The 12,624-nt window shown below is 34.8% G+C and overlaps 1 protein-coding gene across 2 annotated transcripts; it reads right to left on the bottom strand.

Moving 5' to 3' along the window:
- Positions 1–3,912: 3,912 nt before the first annotated feature.
- LOC120115707 (anaphase-promoting complex subunit 7-like) lies at positions 3,913–9,191 on the bottom strand. Of its 2 annotated transcripts, XM_039136334.1 has the most exons (18): positions 9,048–9,191; positions 8,879–8,947; positions 8,726–8,776; positions 8,102–8,239; positions 7,950–8,012; positions 7,677–7,792; positions 7,432–7,516; positions 6,742–6,801; positions 6,457–6,502; positions 6,219–6,292; positions 5,985–6,035; positions 5,669–5,869; positions 5,543–5,587; positions 5,315–5,408; positions 5,009–5,154; positions 4,458–4,687; positions 4,244–4,304; positions 3,913–4,160 (listed from the first exon to the last, which is right to left on the bottom strand). In XM_039136334.1, the coding sequence occupies exons 1-18, from the start codon at positions 9,114–9,116 to the stop codon at positions 4,074–4,076; spliced, it is 1,686 nt and encodes a 561-aa protein (XP_038992265.1). In that variant the 5' UTR covers positions 9,117–9,191; the 3' UTR covers positions 3,913–4,073. The 2 variants fall into 2 exon arrangements, with proteins under 2 accessions (XP_038992265.1, XP_038992266.1); XM_039136335.1 differs by lacking the exons at positions 3,913–4,160; positions 4,244–4,304 and having other exon boundaries at positions 4,464–4,645; positions 4,993–5,154.
- Between the last annotated feature and the right edge of the window lie 3,433 nt (positions 9,192–12,624).

The following is a 12,624-nucleotide window of genomic DNA, read 5'->3' as shown; positions in this document are numbered from 1 at the left end:
TCTTCATGTCGTCGACGTGTAAGTTCGGCTTCTCTATTGACTCATCAGGAAAAACCCTGGATAACCATGATGGGCGGGGTGATATGACGAGTGTACCGGCCTACATCATCGTGTCCGAATCGTAGACCAATGATTAAGCAGAACTCCTTCCGCCCAAAACAAGTAAACGCCGGTGGAAAATGAAACCATATCTCTTCTCACCACGTTGTATACTGTCGGGTAGATCGCTAGTCATGGTCTGAAGCCACAAATGGGTCAAACTAGCATCTCCACCCGGATGATGTACTCTCAGCCATGGCCCGAAGCAGGTTTCTTCAAACAATTTTCTTTGTGCAGGTGAAAGCTTCCAAGCAATTGTAGTGGCTAGGCTAACTTTATTCCTTAATGTCAATGAAGCCGAAAAAATTTTCTACAAAAAAACAATAAACATACCAAGTTAGATATACCAAAAATTACACTGTCAAGATATACCAAAAACAAAACAATAAACATAAATAGTAGTTTATTCTTGAAACTAAAATTTGCAACACTGTTTTTGTCTTTTGATTGAAATGAAAATCGCAACGAGATAATGAGAATCGCAACGCGGAAATGACTATCGCAACGAGAGAATCGCAACGCGAAATGACTATCGCGACCAGACAATCGCAACGCGAAATGAAAATCGCAACCGCGAAATAAAATCGCAACGCGAAATGAAAATCGCAACGCGAAATGAAAATCGCAATGCGATTTTGGTTTCGCGTTGCGATTTTATTTCGCGTTGCGATTATTTCCTTGCGATAGTTATTTCCGCGTTGCGATTTTCATTCTCGAAACTATTCTTCTTCTGCATTACTTCAACCAAAAGACAAAGCAAAGACAAACTACCTTCACAGGCTAAACAGTTAGCAGTATGCAGCAATCGAATGAATTTAATAAGAAATCTAAGTGAAATGGTTAATCTATTATTGAAATTACCAGTAAACTTATCATCAATCTCAATATGAAAAACCTAAATAATGCAAAAAATTCAACAACAAAAAAAACTAACCCTCGAGGTTGATTTTCCATTTCTGAATGATTGTGAGGGATTTTGACTGTGAATGGTTGTGAGGGATTTCGCCGGCGATGGGGACGGAAATCTTCGGAGATGGGACGGATTTCGCCGTAGAGAGTGAGAGATGGAGATGGGACTGAGTTGTGATTTTGGGTTTGAGGTTATGAGTTGCGATTACTGTGGACGGTTCATTTTCCGATTTATTAAGAAAAAATTCGTGTTTGGAATTTGAAAAAAAATATGCGTTAATACGAATGGCGCTATGTAAATCGCGTTGCGAAAGTCAGAATCGCGTTGCGAAAGTCAGTATCACGTTGCGATTTTGTATTATCGCATTGCGATAGTAAGTATCGCATTGCGATTTTCCCAATTCGCGTTGCGATTTACTTATTCGCATTGCGATTTTCCCAATTCGCGTTGCGATTTACTTATTCGAATTGCGAATTGGGAAAATCGCAACGATACTGTAGAATCGCATTGCGAAAATGCAACGCGAATTTGCGATAATGGAGATCGCGTTGCGAATTAGCGATCGCATTGCGATTTTGTTGGTCATTTTGGCAAATCCGGAAAAAGTTGGTTAAAATCGTATATTATATGGGATTTTTGGTCACTGAGGTTATTTTCTCTTAAAAGTATTGACCTCATTAGAACCTAACACCTTAGTCTCTACCCCAACAACACCCCCACCCTGAACTCCCTCTTGACTAGAGAGATTTTGAATTTAAAACCTTCATTCTCTATTCCTTCATCGAAATCACATCCATCCTCGGTCGGCTTCCCAACACAATCATAACTACAGTCTCCTACTCTATCTCCAATACACGAAACAATAAATGCGCCGCCACTAAATTTCGTAGCCTATTTTTTGTCAGCTGAGCTTCCTGACGAAGACGCCTCCTATGTATCTTCGGAAAGTTTTTCCGATGCAACTCCATCTTTTTCAGCCCCAAACGCTACTCGAACCTTCTCATCCCCGTTCTCTTATTCTTGAGATTTTCATATTTAGACAATTAGCTACTGAGTAATCTACCATCCCTACTTCGAGAACTCGGACAACAAACTTCTGCTTCTCCACCACCACATCTACAACTTCATCAAGCTGAGCTACCATCGTAGTGGATATCAACATATTTACTTTTCACAATCTATATGATGTTAACATTTTCACCATAAGCTTCAAACGTACCCCACAATCCAGCCAACCTTTTCAAAGTGATTTCATTCCAGCAATAAAGTGGTAAACCATCTATCTCTATCCACACAACTCTTCCTTTTGACATAGAAACTCTGTCCAAAGCATAACATCCACAAAAATCTCCTTCAAGTAAGACCACTGTAGGTCTTCCAGCATGATAAACAAGTCTTCGTCCTCAATAGTAAGCAGAAAGGATTTCCCACGTAGTCTTTGTACTCTAATTTTCCCTAAGCCCCAGTTATGTAATCTACCAACGATACTCCCAACGCTGCAAACACCAGCTGTTACGCCCACTAAACATCTCCTCAACTTTCTTAATTCTTCCTCGTCAACATGACCCAATACTTCCTTTCTGGATGTTTGCTCTTGTCCAGCCATCATACTTTGAGTTTTTTCTTTAGATTTCCAGACCAACTTACTTTGCAAACGTTTTTTCTTTTGATCCTTCAATATATACTGGTAAAACTCACTAATATACGACTGCCATACACCATAAGACCATTCAATTGTTCCCTCTCTCCGCTTCAACCAAATTACTCACTTCTACGAATCCAAACCTTGTTCCTGCTCGACTCCTCTTCTTTGGAATATACACTAAGAACCTCACCATAACGACCCACAACCTGCCATAAACCTTTCCAGTGAATAGTATTTGGTAAATAATCCACAAACAAAGCAACAGTTTCTGTCGGAAGACTGAACCTCTCTCCCTCATCTTTAATCTAAGGCTAAGGAAAGGTGCAAAATATATATATATATATATATATATATAATATTATATATATATATTAAAATGTTGATTTAAATTATTAATAATTTTAAAATCTGTGTTTTTTTAAAGAAAATTCAATACAAGATTTTATGTACTTAAGGTTGAGGTTCGAGCTTGAGTTTGAACTTCAAGTGAGCTAAGTTTGAGAATGTTTTGAGTTCAAGTTTTTCAAGCTCGAGTCAAGCTTGAAAATTTAAATTCACAAGCTTTCAAGTCGATTCGAGCTTCAATTTTTTTATTTTAAATCGAATTTGACAAATTTAAACTGTTTGTTTTCAAGTCAAGTTGAGCTCAATATATCACACTCGACACGGCTCATTTACAGCCGCCCTTTGCCACAACTTTGTTACAAGAATTGCACAGAAGAGTTAAACAAATTAGTGCAAAAGAGTATCAGTAGATGAGTTTTCAACTGTTGTTTATAGGCTTGCTAAGCTCTTATGAATTAAATGGTGAATGGAAAAGAAAAGCTTCGGACATGAACCTAGAACCACTATGACAACATGTCAAAACCTTACCTTCAAGGCTCCTGCTACAACATTAACTTATTCCTGAAAGGGTCATAATTCACCCCAAAGTAGGCAGAATTTGATGGAATATATGCAAGCATAAACAATTAAACGCCATGGAGAACCCAGCATCCACTCCAAGAAAACCATTCAATGTATCGTATCTTAGACATAATCCGGTACATGATCCTCCATACAACAAATAGTTGAATCCGCCTGGAATCCAGCCTCTTTCCGCTGAACTAAGCATGTAATCACTTGCTCCCATTAACAATTCAAATTCAATCATGCCAATTAACGAGGGAAGGCAAAATTATATGGAAACATCTATCGTAACAGTGAATCGGATTCAAATACAAGCCAACTACCAAACATGATTTCAAACTTCTGTTCAAATTTCATCTGCATGTTGATTTCTGGTATCCTCATTCTAAATTTGCTGTTGCAGAGTATGGAGCCGGGAGCCTCACCTTGGTTCATCATCGGGTTTTGTTCTCGAAAATATCGATAATGCTCAAGTGGACCGATATCCATTGAAGATATTGGTAACAAATTCTATAGAAGCTCGGTCTCTTCTTGTTCTGCATCTGCATCTTCAACCTCATTTTCTTCCTCTTCTTCGGGTGCATCGGGATCCACCCCCTACAAGAAATCACTTGTTTAGTATTTTGCATATGGATGATCAAAGAAAAGAGAACATTGGATGGCAGAAGAACAAGACGGACCTTCATCTGTTTTTCCAGGCGTTCTAGTCCCTTTTTTGCATCTTCATTCTGAGGATTTATTCTGGAAAATGGAAATACATTAATCAGATCAATTGAAGAGGGAATACCAGTCTTCCCAGTCACGGTATTTCAACACAAAAAGCTTCTTTTATGATCATTCAAAGTTCTTGACCATGTTCAGTGTAGAACAACGAAAATCCGAGAATAAACTGACCTCAATGCAGATTGATAATGTGACAAAGAGTCTGGAAACATATTTGTAGCAGCAAATACTTGAGCCAATTTGACATGAAGAGAGTCATCAGCCCAATCTTTGAGATAACGCTTGAGAAGAGATACAGCATCTCCATTACGGCCCTCAATAACATGGAGCTCGGCTAAAGCTAATGCAGCTCCAAGGTAACCAGGTTCAAGCCTTAGGGCTGATTCATAGAATTTTTTTGCCTGTAACCAGATTGGGTTAGAGTAAAACTTATCAAAACTGACTTTCAAAATACCAAACCGAATTCTACTGGTTCAGATCAGTTAAGTTCATAAAATTTTTAAGTTATTTTCATCAATTTAAATATTAATATTTATTATAATATCAAAAACCAAAAACTAGTTCTAAATTAAATAAAAAATAGAATTCAATTTGAATAATTGTGATTTTTAACTAGTGAACCAAAAACTGAATATATGTAAGCACGAACTGACTGAATTAATTAAAAAAAACTGAACATTACAGTTCAAATCAATTTTTGTAACTTTTTGGCTCAGCCCTACCTTCTCCCTACCACCGGAATTGCTGGCATGAACATCACCAACTAATTTCAGCGCCTTTGCAGACTGAGGCATGGCCTTCATCGCCTCTCTAGCAGCATAGAGGGCATCCTTGACTTTAGAAAATGCCAGATAGGACTGAACTAAACCTGAAATTATAAAAAAGTCAAAGGTTTTGCAATGTCCCATAATCTCGAGATTCATTCTTTCTTACTATATAACTACATAAAAAATTAGAACAGTGAAAGATGAAGTTTATGCAACTGAATAGTGAAATTGAACATTCTTTTTTCTCCATAAAACTCAAACCTTGATAAGAACGGAGATCAGCTCTCAATTCTTGAGCTCCCCTGAAGGCCATTACAGCAGCTTCTGGCCTCTTCAATGACAAGAGCAAGTTACCCTAACAGCATTCAGAAAATTGTAGCAAATGATAACAATGAATTATATTTGCCCGGAAAAAGAAAACTTGTGGAAAAACTATTACGAGGATAATCGTTAATCATCCATTCAGTTGGATGGAAAATATTTCAATACCTTCATTATGTACCCGGGAATGTGCCTATCATCAATTTTGATGCTCTGGTTGTAAAGAGTGAATGAAAATGTCATATATAAATACTTAATGGAAGGTTACAGACTACAGAAGAAAAACAAGCTAACCTTTTCAACATAAGATAGAGCACCTCTCTCATCTTTCTTTTCCCACAAAACCGATAAAGCCACAAAAACTTCCGGTCTTGTAGGATCAATGCTCAGCAAATCATGCACTAACTTGTTTAACTTTGAATAATCAGACTTCAGCTTTAGAAGCATGGCATACTCATCCATGTAAGTCACAACGTAAGGGTCAATTGAGCGAACCTGCAGGACAACAGACTTGAATTTGTTAAGATTCATGATAGAAGTGTCAGTAAGCATTGGCAGAAAAGAATTAGCAATAATTCATTGATATAACAAGTTCTCAATATTCTAACACCTTCTCAAAATTCATTATTGCCTCGTCATATTTTCCAATGATGGCTTCAACCTGCGCATAGAAACAAGAAAGATAATTAAAAATCGAATGGTCTATATGCTTCAAAAAACCTACGACTCGCAAGATTTAAGATTCATATATACTCTAAACTCATCTCATTAGTTTTCTTTCCTATTAAGCAGACAAAGGAGTAAAAAAGCAAGCTACATTCGTCAGAATGTAACCACCACGGACCTTTGCCATTTCAAGTAATATGTGAGTGTTATTAGGGAACCGTTGCAAAAGTTCTGCAAAGAGTTCCAAACCACCTGCAAAAAAGATTTAAGGGAAACAAGACACTTTGTTGAAAGATATTGACAAAGCAGATAAGTTAACAAGATATCACAATAAAAATCTTCAGCAAAGGAACATCTATAAAGTGATTACGGTCTGAATTATGAAACTTTAAAATTTAAAAAGAAAATTAGCTTACCTTTGTAATCATTTGAAGCAATGCAACATTGTGCCTCAACATACCGCTGCAAAAAGTCAACAATTTACTAAGAATGACTATCAAAGTAGAAATTAGCACTGACATAAGCGATGAAACAAAAACAATAAAGAAAGAGATAACAGCAAATGAACTGAGTGGATAATTATTCTCTAGGAAGCCCATGATCAAAGTTCCCAAAATATGTATATCATTCATCAAGGAGCATAAAGATGAACAGTATATCATTATGGGGAAGAGTGTCATCCATTTCATTTTTTTTCTTACTTGCAGCCAACGGCTTGAGTCACTATGATCAAACTGAGCCCTTCCACCTCGATTGGGTGTCTGGATTAATACAATTGGAAAATGAACATGTCAGATAACGAAGATATACTGTTAAAGAAACCATACCAAAAAAAAGAATGCTAAAGTAAACAAATTGAAGCTTAACCAAAGGGATATAAAAAGGATTCAAGACAAAAGAAACCTCCTGTCCAAGGTGTTTAGTGCACTAAACCGTGCAGCTCTCAAAGTTGAATACTTCCTCCATCCCAGTAAAGTTGTCACATTGACTTTCAGTCAAAAAGGTCAACTATGACATTTAATTGGGATAAAGGGAGCAACAAACTAGACCGCACTACAAATATATATTAACCTTTCTTTATAAATGAGAAAAGAATTGACTCAGTGGCTATCCATGCAACTTGACCACTATATCAAATGTGAAAAACTTGAACTTTTCAAGTAAGACTAACAGCAGCCTGCATGAGAATGACAAATCCATAAAGATACTGCTCCATTTTAAACTTTTCAACATGTCTAGATGGAGTAGAATGAAAATTGAATACCATCTCACAATAAAAGCTTTATGTGAATTTAAAGGCATCCAACATCAAAGAAAAAAAACATCTTGCATGCTTGTTTAGCAGACCAAAAATAAGGACAAGGAAGGCATAGAACTTAAATCTGACAAACCTGAGGGAACAATGAAATTATGTCCTTGGCACTGGCCCCTAATTCAGCCAAGGCTATGATGGCCTCAATGACGCAAGGGCATTGCCTGCCAAAGAATAAACCAAAAGATACAAGCTTTCAGAAAGTTAGCACAACAATTTTTAATGAATTAACAGAAAAACAAAGAAAAGCAATAACAGTTAGACTCAGCATCCACAAAGAGTAAAGAAAGCATCAAGAAAATAGGAATGACAAATGGAACAGACCTTAAACATTCCCTGTAACAAGTAACTGCACCACGGATATGTTTAGTATTCCGATAAAGCTTTGCCATTAATAAACTCATCTGCAAATTTCTTGCTTTGCTAGGAATTCCCTCCATCTGAAAGTTCAAAGTAATGAAAAAAAAAAGAGTTCACAAAAATAGATTCCACATCAATGTTAAATAACAAATATTTATAATCCAAATTACAATCACCAAAACAAGTTAACAAAAATAATCAAACAGGGAGATGAAGTAAATTAGAAATGAATAAAACCTCAACAAGGGCCACTTTGGTTTCACTTAGAGCAAAATGACAAGAAGCAATTTTGAACTTCACCTGTCATATTAAACCAAACAAATCTGCAATAATCATTTCAGCTTGCAAGAAAATAGAAGATCTCAAAGTTGATTGGAAGGAGAAAATACCTCATTTTCATTTATTGCTGAAATGTTAAAAGAATTCGGAGAAGAAGACCTGTTTGAGGCAGTCAATGAACTTCTAGAAGATGTTGAATTTTGTTTGGGAATAATCTTGTAATACTGCAAGGCTTGCTTGTATGTGTGCTGACAACATATAGGAAAAAGGCGATAAAGCAAGTTAATTTTTCCCTAATCTATTAAGCTCCGGAAATCAAATCATTTCATCCCATAAATCACATTCTCTAAATAAAATCCATTTAAAATTAAAATCTGCATAACAGTTTCAATAAATTTCACGGGATAACTAAATGGAACTTGAGAAATCCAATACTCTTCCATAAGAAAAATATACAAAGCTCAAAATTCCATTTTAAAAAGGAAAAATTGTAATCAATAGCGTAGATATAAGGATAAATTAAATGAAACTATTAAAAACTTAACAAAAATTAATCTGTAAAAACCCGTCAGAACATTTATATTTCATACTATTTTTTCAACTACGGAGAAGAAATTAAGAAATTCTAACAATACAATTAACAAATTAAGTACTCAATACTCAAAAGAGTGCCATTTATGTTTTTTTTTTCTATAAATCACAAGAAAAAAGTTGTCCAAAAAATATAAACATACGATTGCCCTACGGTACTCTCTCTCGCGAAACAAAGCATCGCCAAGAAGAATCTGCAGAAATAAACAAAAAAAAAATATTACGAAAAGAATCCAGATAACGTTTGGAAATTAATTTCAATAAAAAAGAAGCAAAAATCAGAATAAAATCGCGACCAGATTTTCAGCCTTGAGATGTGGACTAGTTTCAGCATTGACGGTAGATGATGAAACAAGAAAAGAACCCTATCGCAACCAAACAAATATAATAATAATCAATCAGAGAAAATTTAAGTTAGGTTTATTATAATCATAAACAATTAACAAATTATAAACAAAAGATTACGAGAAGCTGAGCAGAATTAAAGAGAGCATTATCAAGAAGAGCAGTGATTTGCTCCTTTGGAACGTCCATTTCTTGAGAGCAGCACACAGTGAGGCTTCTTGTTTTTGCTGTTTGGGGAGTGTTCTTTTTTATTTTTGAAATGACAAAATGAAATCTTTCAGGTATATTAAATTGAAATTTTGCCTTCTTTTGAATTCGTAAACCCCGCTTTTGCCCCTGAAATGATTAGGGCAGTTTAACCTTTTCCACCCTCCAACTTTACCAATGTACTCATTTTGACCTTTTAACTTGTATAGTATCTCTTTCGACCCTGGATTTTTTATTCGAATTGTTAAGCTGATTTCAGTTATTTATCTTTATTAAAATGTTAATGTCAATTATTTTCTCTTTCTTATCACATCTGATCCTTTGTTAAGCTAAATAAACGAGCATGAATAAATCTTTTATATACGTTTAATAAACGAACAAATACGCACTAAGATATGTTTTGTTCATTTATATTTATGAATGAACTTGTTTATCAACTCGTTTATCGACTCGTTCATTATATTCATGAACAAACTCATTTAATGGCTCATTTAGACGCTCGTTTACATAGTTTTCCTTTTTTTTCAACTTTAAATATTGGTGGAGCTAAGGATTAATTGAACATATTGTGAAATTTATAGTTTAAACTGTGATTTTTATGGAGTTTCAAGCACTAGTGGCTGAAAAACAAAATGTAAAATTGAAAATTGAACATATAAAGATACGATAAACGAACATGTTATCAAACAATAAATAGACGAACACAAACTTCTTCAAAAACAATAAACAAACCAAAACCGAACATAAATATAATTTATTCATTCAAATCCTACTCATTTACACTGATAATGATATCTAATTAGATAAATTCATATCCTATTGAAAATTACAAGTATTTCTAGGTGCGAACTTTTCTGTCTATTTTCTCGTTTAAAGTTCTCACTGAAAATTTATATATGAGAAGGAACTTTTAAATAAACTTTAAAAAAGAAATTGAAAATTTATGTTAAGTGCATTGATTTCCTAAAAGAATTTGTAATTTTTAAAAAATATTTGCATCTATTATTTATCCGTAAATATCATACTATTTCCATTTGAATTTAAATAAAATGTTATTGTTTATTGCATATTCAAATAAAAAATAAAAATTAATATATATAAAATGTCTGATTCTACAAAATCTAAATCTGTTAAAATTGTAGATGACCAACAAGTTAAAAGGGAGGGATCTAGTTAGGATAATATGATTTCTTTAAGCTCAATTTTTAGGCTTTTCTGTTTAGTTTATAAAACATATTCCCCCTAAAAAATAAGCGTTCGTTTATTGGGTGTAGAAATCAATAATAGAAATAAAAGGGATAGTTTTGAACATTTCGAAACCTTTTGTAGCCCAAAGTGAGAGAAATACAAATGAAAAGGAGGAAAAGTAAAAATGCCCATATTTCTTTCCGGTTAAAATAACTTATCGGTCTACCGCTAGAAAGAAAAAGGCTAAACTAAAAGCAAAGCAGAGTCTAAAAACAGAGCAAGCCAATATCCTGCTTAACTTTACGATATGGGTAAGTTTTTTTTTTCTTTATTTCTTCTTCCTTCATTGCTTAATTTTTATATTTTCCGCCCTTGCTTTTCATGTTATTTCAAAACCATTACTACTCTCGTTGAAGCTTCAAGCAAGAATTCCATGTTTGTAATGCATTGCAAAACTTACAAAGGTATGATTACTTCGATAATGTTGATGAAGCTTTCACTTTGTTTCATAAGATGATTGGAAAGTATCCAAATCCTTCCATTGTTGAATTCAACAAATTATTAGGAGCCGTTGTTAGAATGAAACGGTATGCCACTGTTGTATCTATGAATCGTTTGGTGGAATTGTTAGGAGTTTCTCCTGATGTTTATTCTTTCAACGTCTTGATTAATTGCTTTTGTCAATTAGGTAAAATTGATTTCGGGCTTTCTGTTTTGAGAAAAATGTTCAAGTTAGGTGTTGAACCTGATGTTTTGACTTTAACACTTTGATTAAAGGACTTTGTTAGCAAATAAAGATTTCTCAAGCTGTGAGTTTGTTTGATAAAATGATTGGAAGATGTTTTGAACCCAATATTGTAGCTATAACACTGTCATTGACCTTCTTTGTAAGAATGGTTTGCTAGAGGAGGCTCTCAATCTCTTCTTTGAAATGGAGGCTAAGGATATTAGACCAAATACTGTTACTTACAGTTGCTTATTTCATGCTATGTGTAAGAAAAGCTGAATATATCGTTGACACAATGAGAAAGCAAGGCATTAAGCTTGATGTTGTCTTGTATAGCATATTGATTGATTTACTTTGCAAGAAGGGGATGGTTTCCAAAGCTGAAGATGTCATTGACACAATGAGAATGTAACACCCCGAATCCCGGGTTAGTAGTTCGGGTCAACCCGAGACCCAAAGATTAGCCCACAAGGTTTTATAAATCAGTTGGACCAAGTTTAGTGTTAGTGGGCTTGTGTTGGGCCTAAAAGTTTGGGTGATAGGTGATTAGTGTTTTATGTAAGAGAAAGTAGAGGGGCTAATAATGCAATTTTTCCCTTGTTGTTTTAAAGTTGAAGACCCTCCATTTTTTATATCATGTTTACGTGAACCACCCCACCATTTTCTCACCAAACACTCCTCTCTTCTTCTTCATCATTTTCTCTTTTCTTCTTCCTTTTTTAAGTGCAAAGTTTTAAGGATTCAAGCTTAGTTTGTTGTAGCCAAGGTAAGAAAGTTTCTCTCCATCCTTCAGCTTTGTTTTAGGCTCCATTTTGTAAGTTTTAGAATTAGTTTTCAAAATGGATTTTTCTTGAATGTAGGGTGAATCCTAGTTGATTCAAGAGGAGTTTAGCAACCAAGAAGGCCAGGTAACACACTTTAGCTTTCTCATACCAAGTGTAGATCATGGAAAGTTAAGATGTGTTAGAAAGTTAAGTTTAAAACATGTTTAGCAATTTCCATGGTAGATTGTTCATTTGATGTTATAAGCATGGTATAAAGCCTTATTTATGCTCCTTGTATTCACATAAAACTTTAATAATATTTGGGGACCTCACTAAGGTCTTTGGGATTAAAAATAGAGCTTTTAGTACTTGTTTTATGAATTCTGCAGAGTATCGATACTTGTTCTTTGTTTTGGGCATATTCGTGAGTTTCTAGGCAAGAGTATCGAAACTTTGGGTCATAGTTTCGAAACTCCTAGAAAGTGGACAGATCAGAATGTTTAAAAGTATCGATACTTATATAAAGTATCGAAATTTTTGCAGAAGTATTGATACTCTTGGGCTAGTATCGATACTTTCAGTATGTTTTGGTCAAAACGTTGCCCGAGAGGCCCTAGACCCATAGTATGACCATAAATGGGATCAAATATGTGTAAAAAACTAAAATAAGTGCTATAGAAGGTGTTTAAAGTTGGGTTAAAATGGATGAAATAGCTGTAGGGGTATCGATACCTTAGGAAGGATCGATCCTGCAGAGAGGGTATTGACACTGTAAGGCCAATATCGATACCAAGGGTATGGTTTGAGCTTA

Source organism: Hibiscus syriacus, unplaced genomic scaffold, assembly GCF_006381635.1.
Source record: "Hibiscus syriacus cultivar Baekdansim isolate YM2019G1 unplaced genomic scaffold, ASM638163v2 tig00110270_pilon, whole genome shotgun sequence".
NCBI classification, from domain to species: Eukaryota; Viridiplantae; Streptophyta; class Magnoliopsida; order Malvales; family Malvaceae; genus Hibiscus; species Hibiscus syriacus.
The sequence above is the reverse complement of the archived record's forward strand: the minus strand, read 5'-3'. Positions and strand labels throughout refer to the sequence as shown.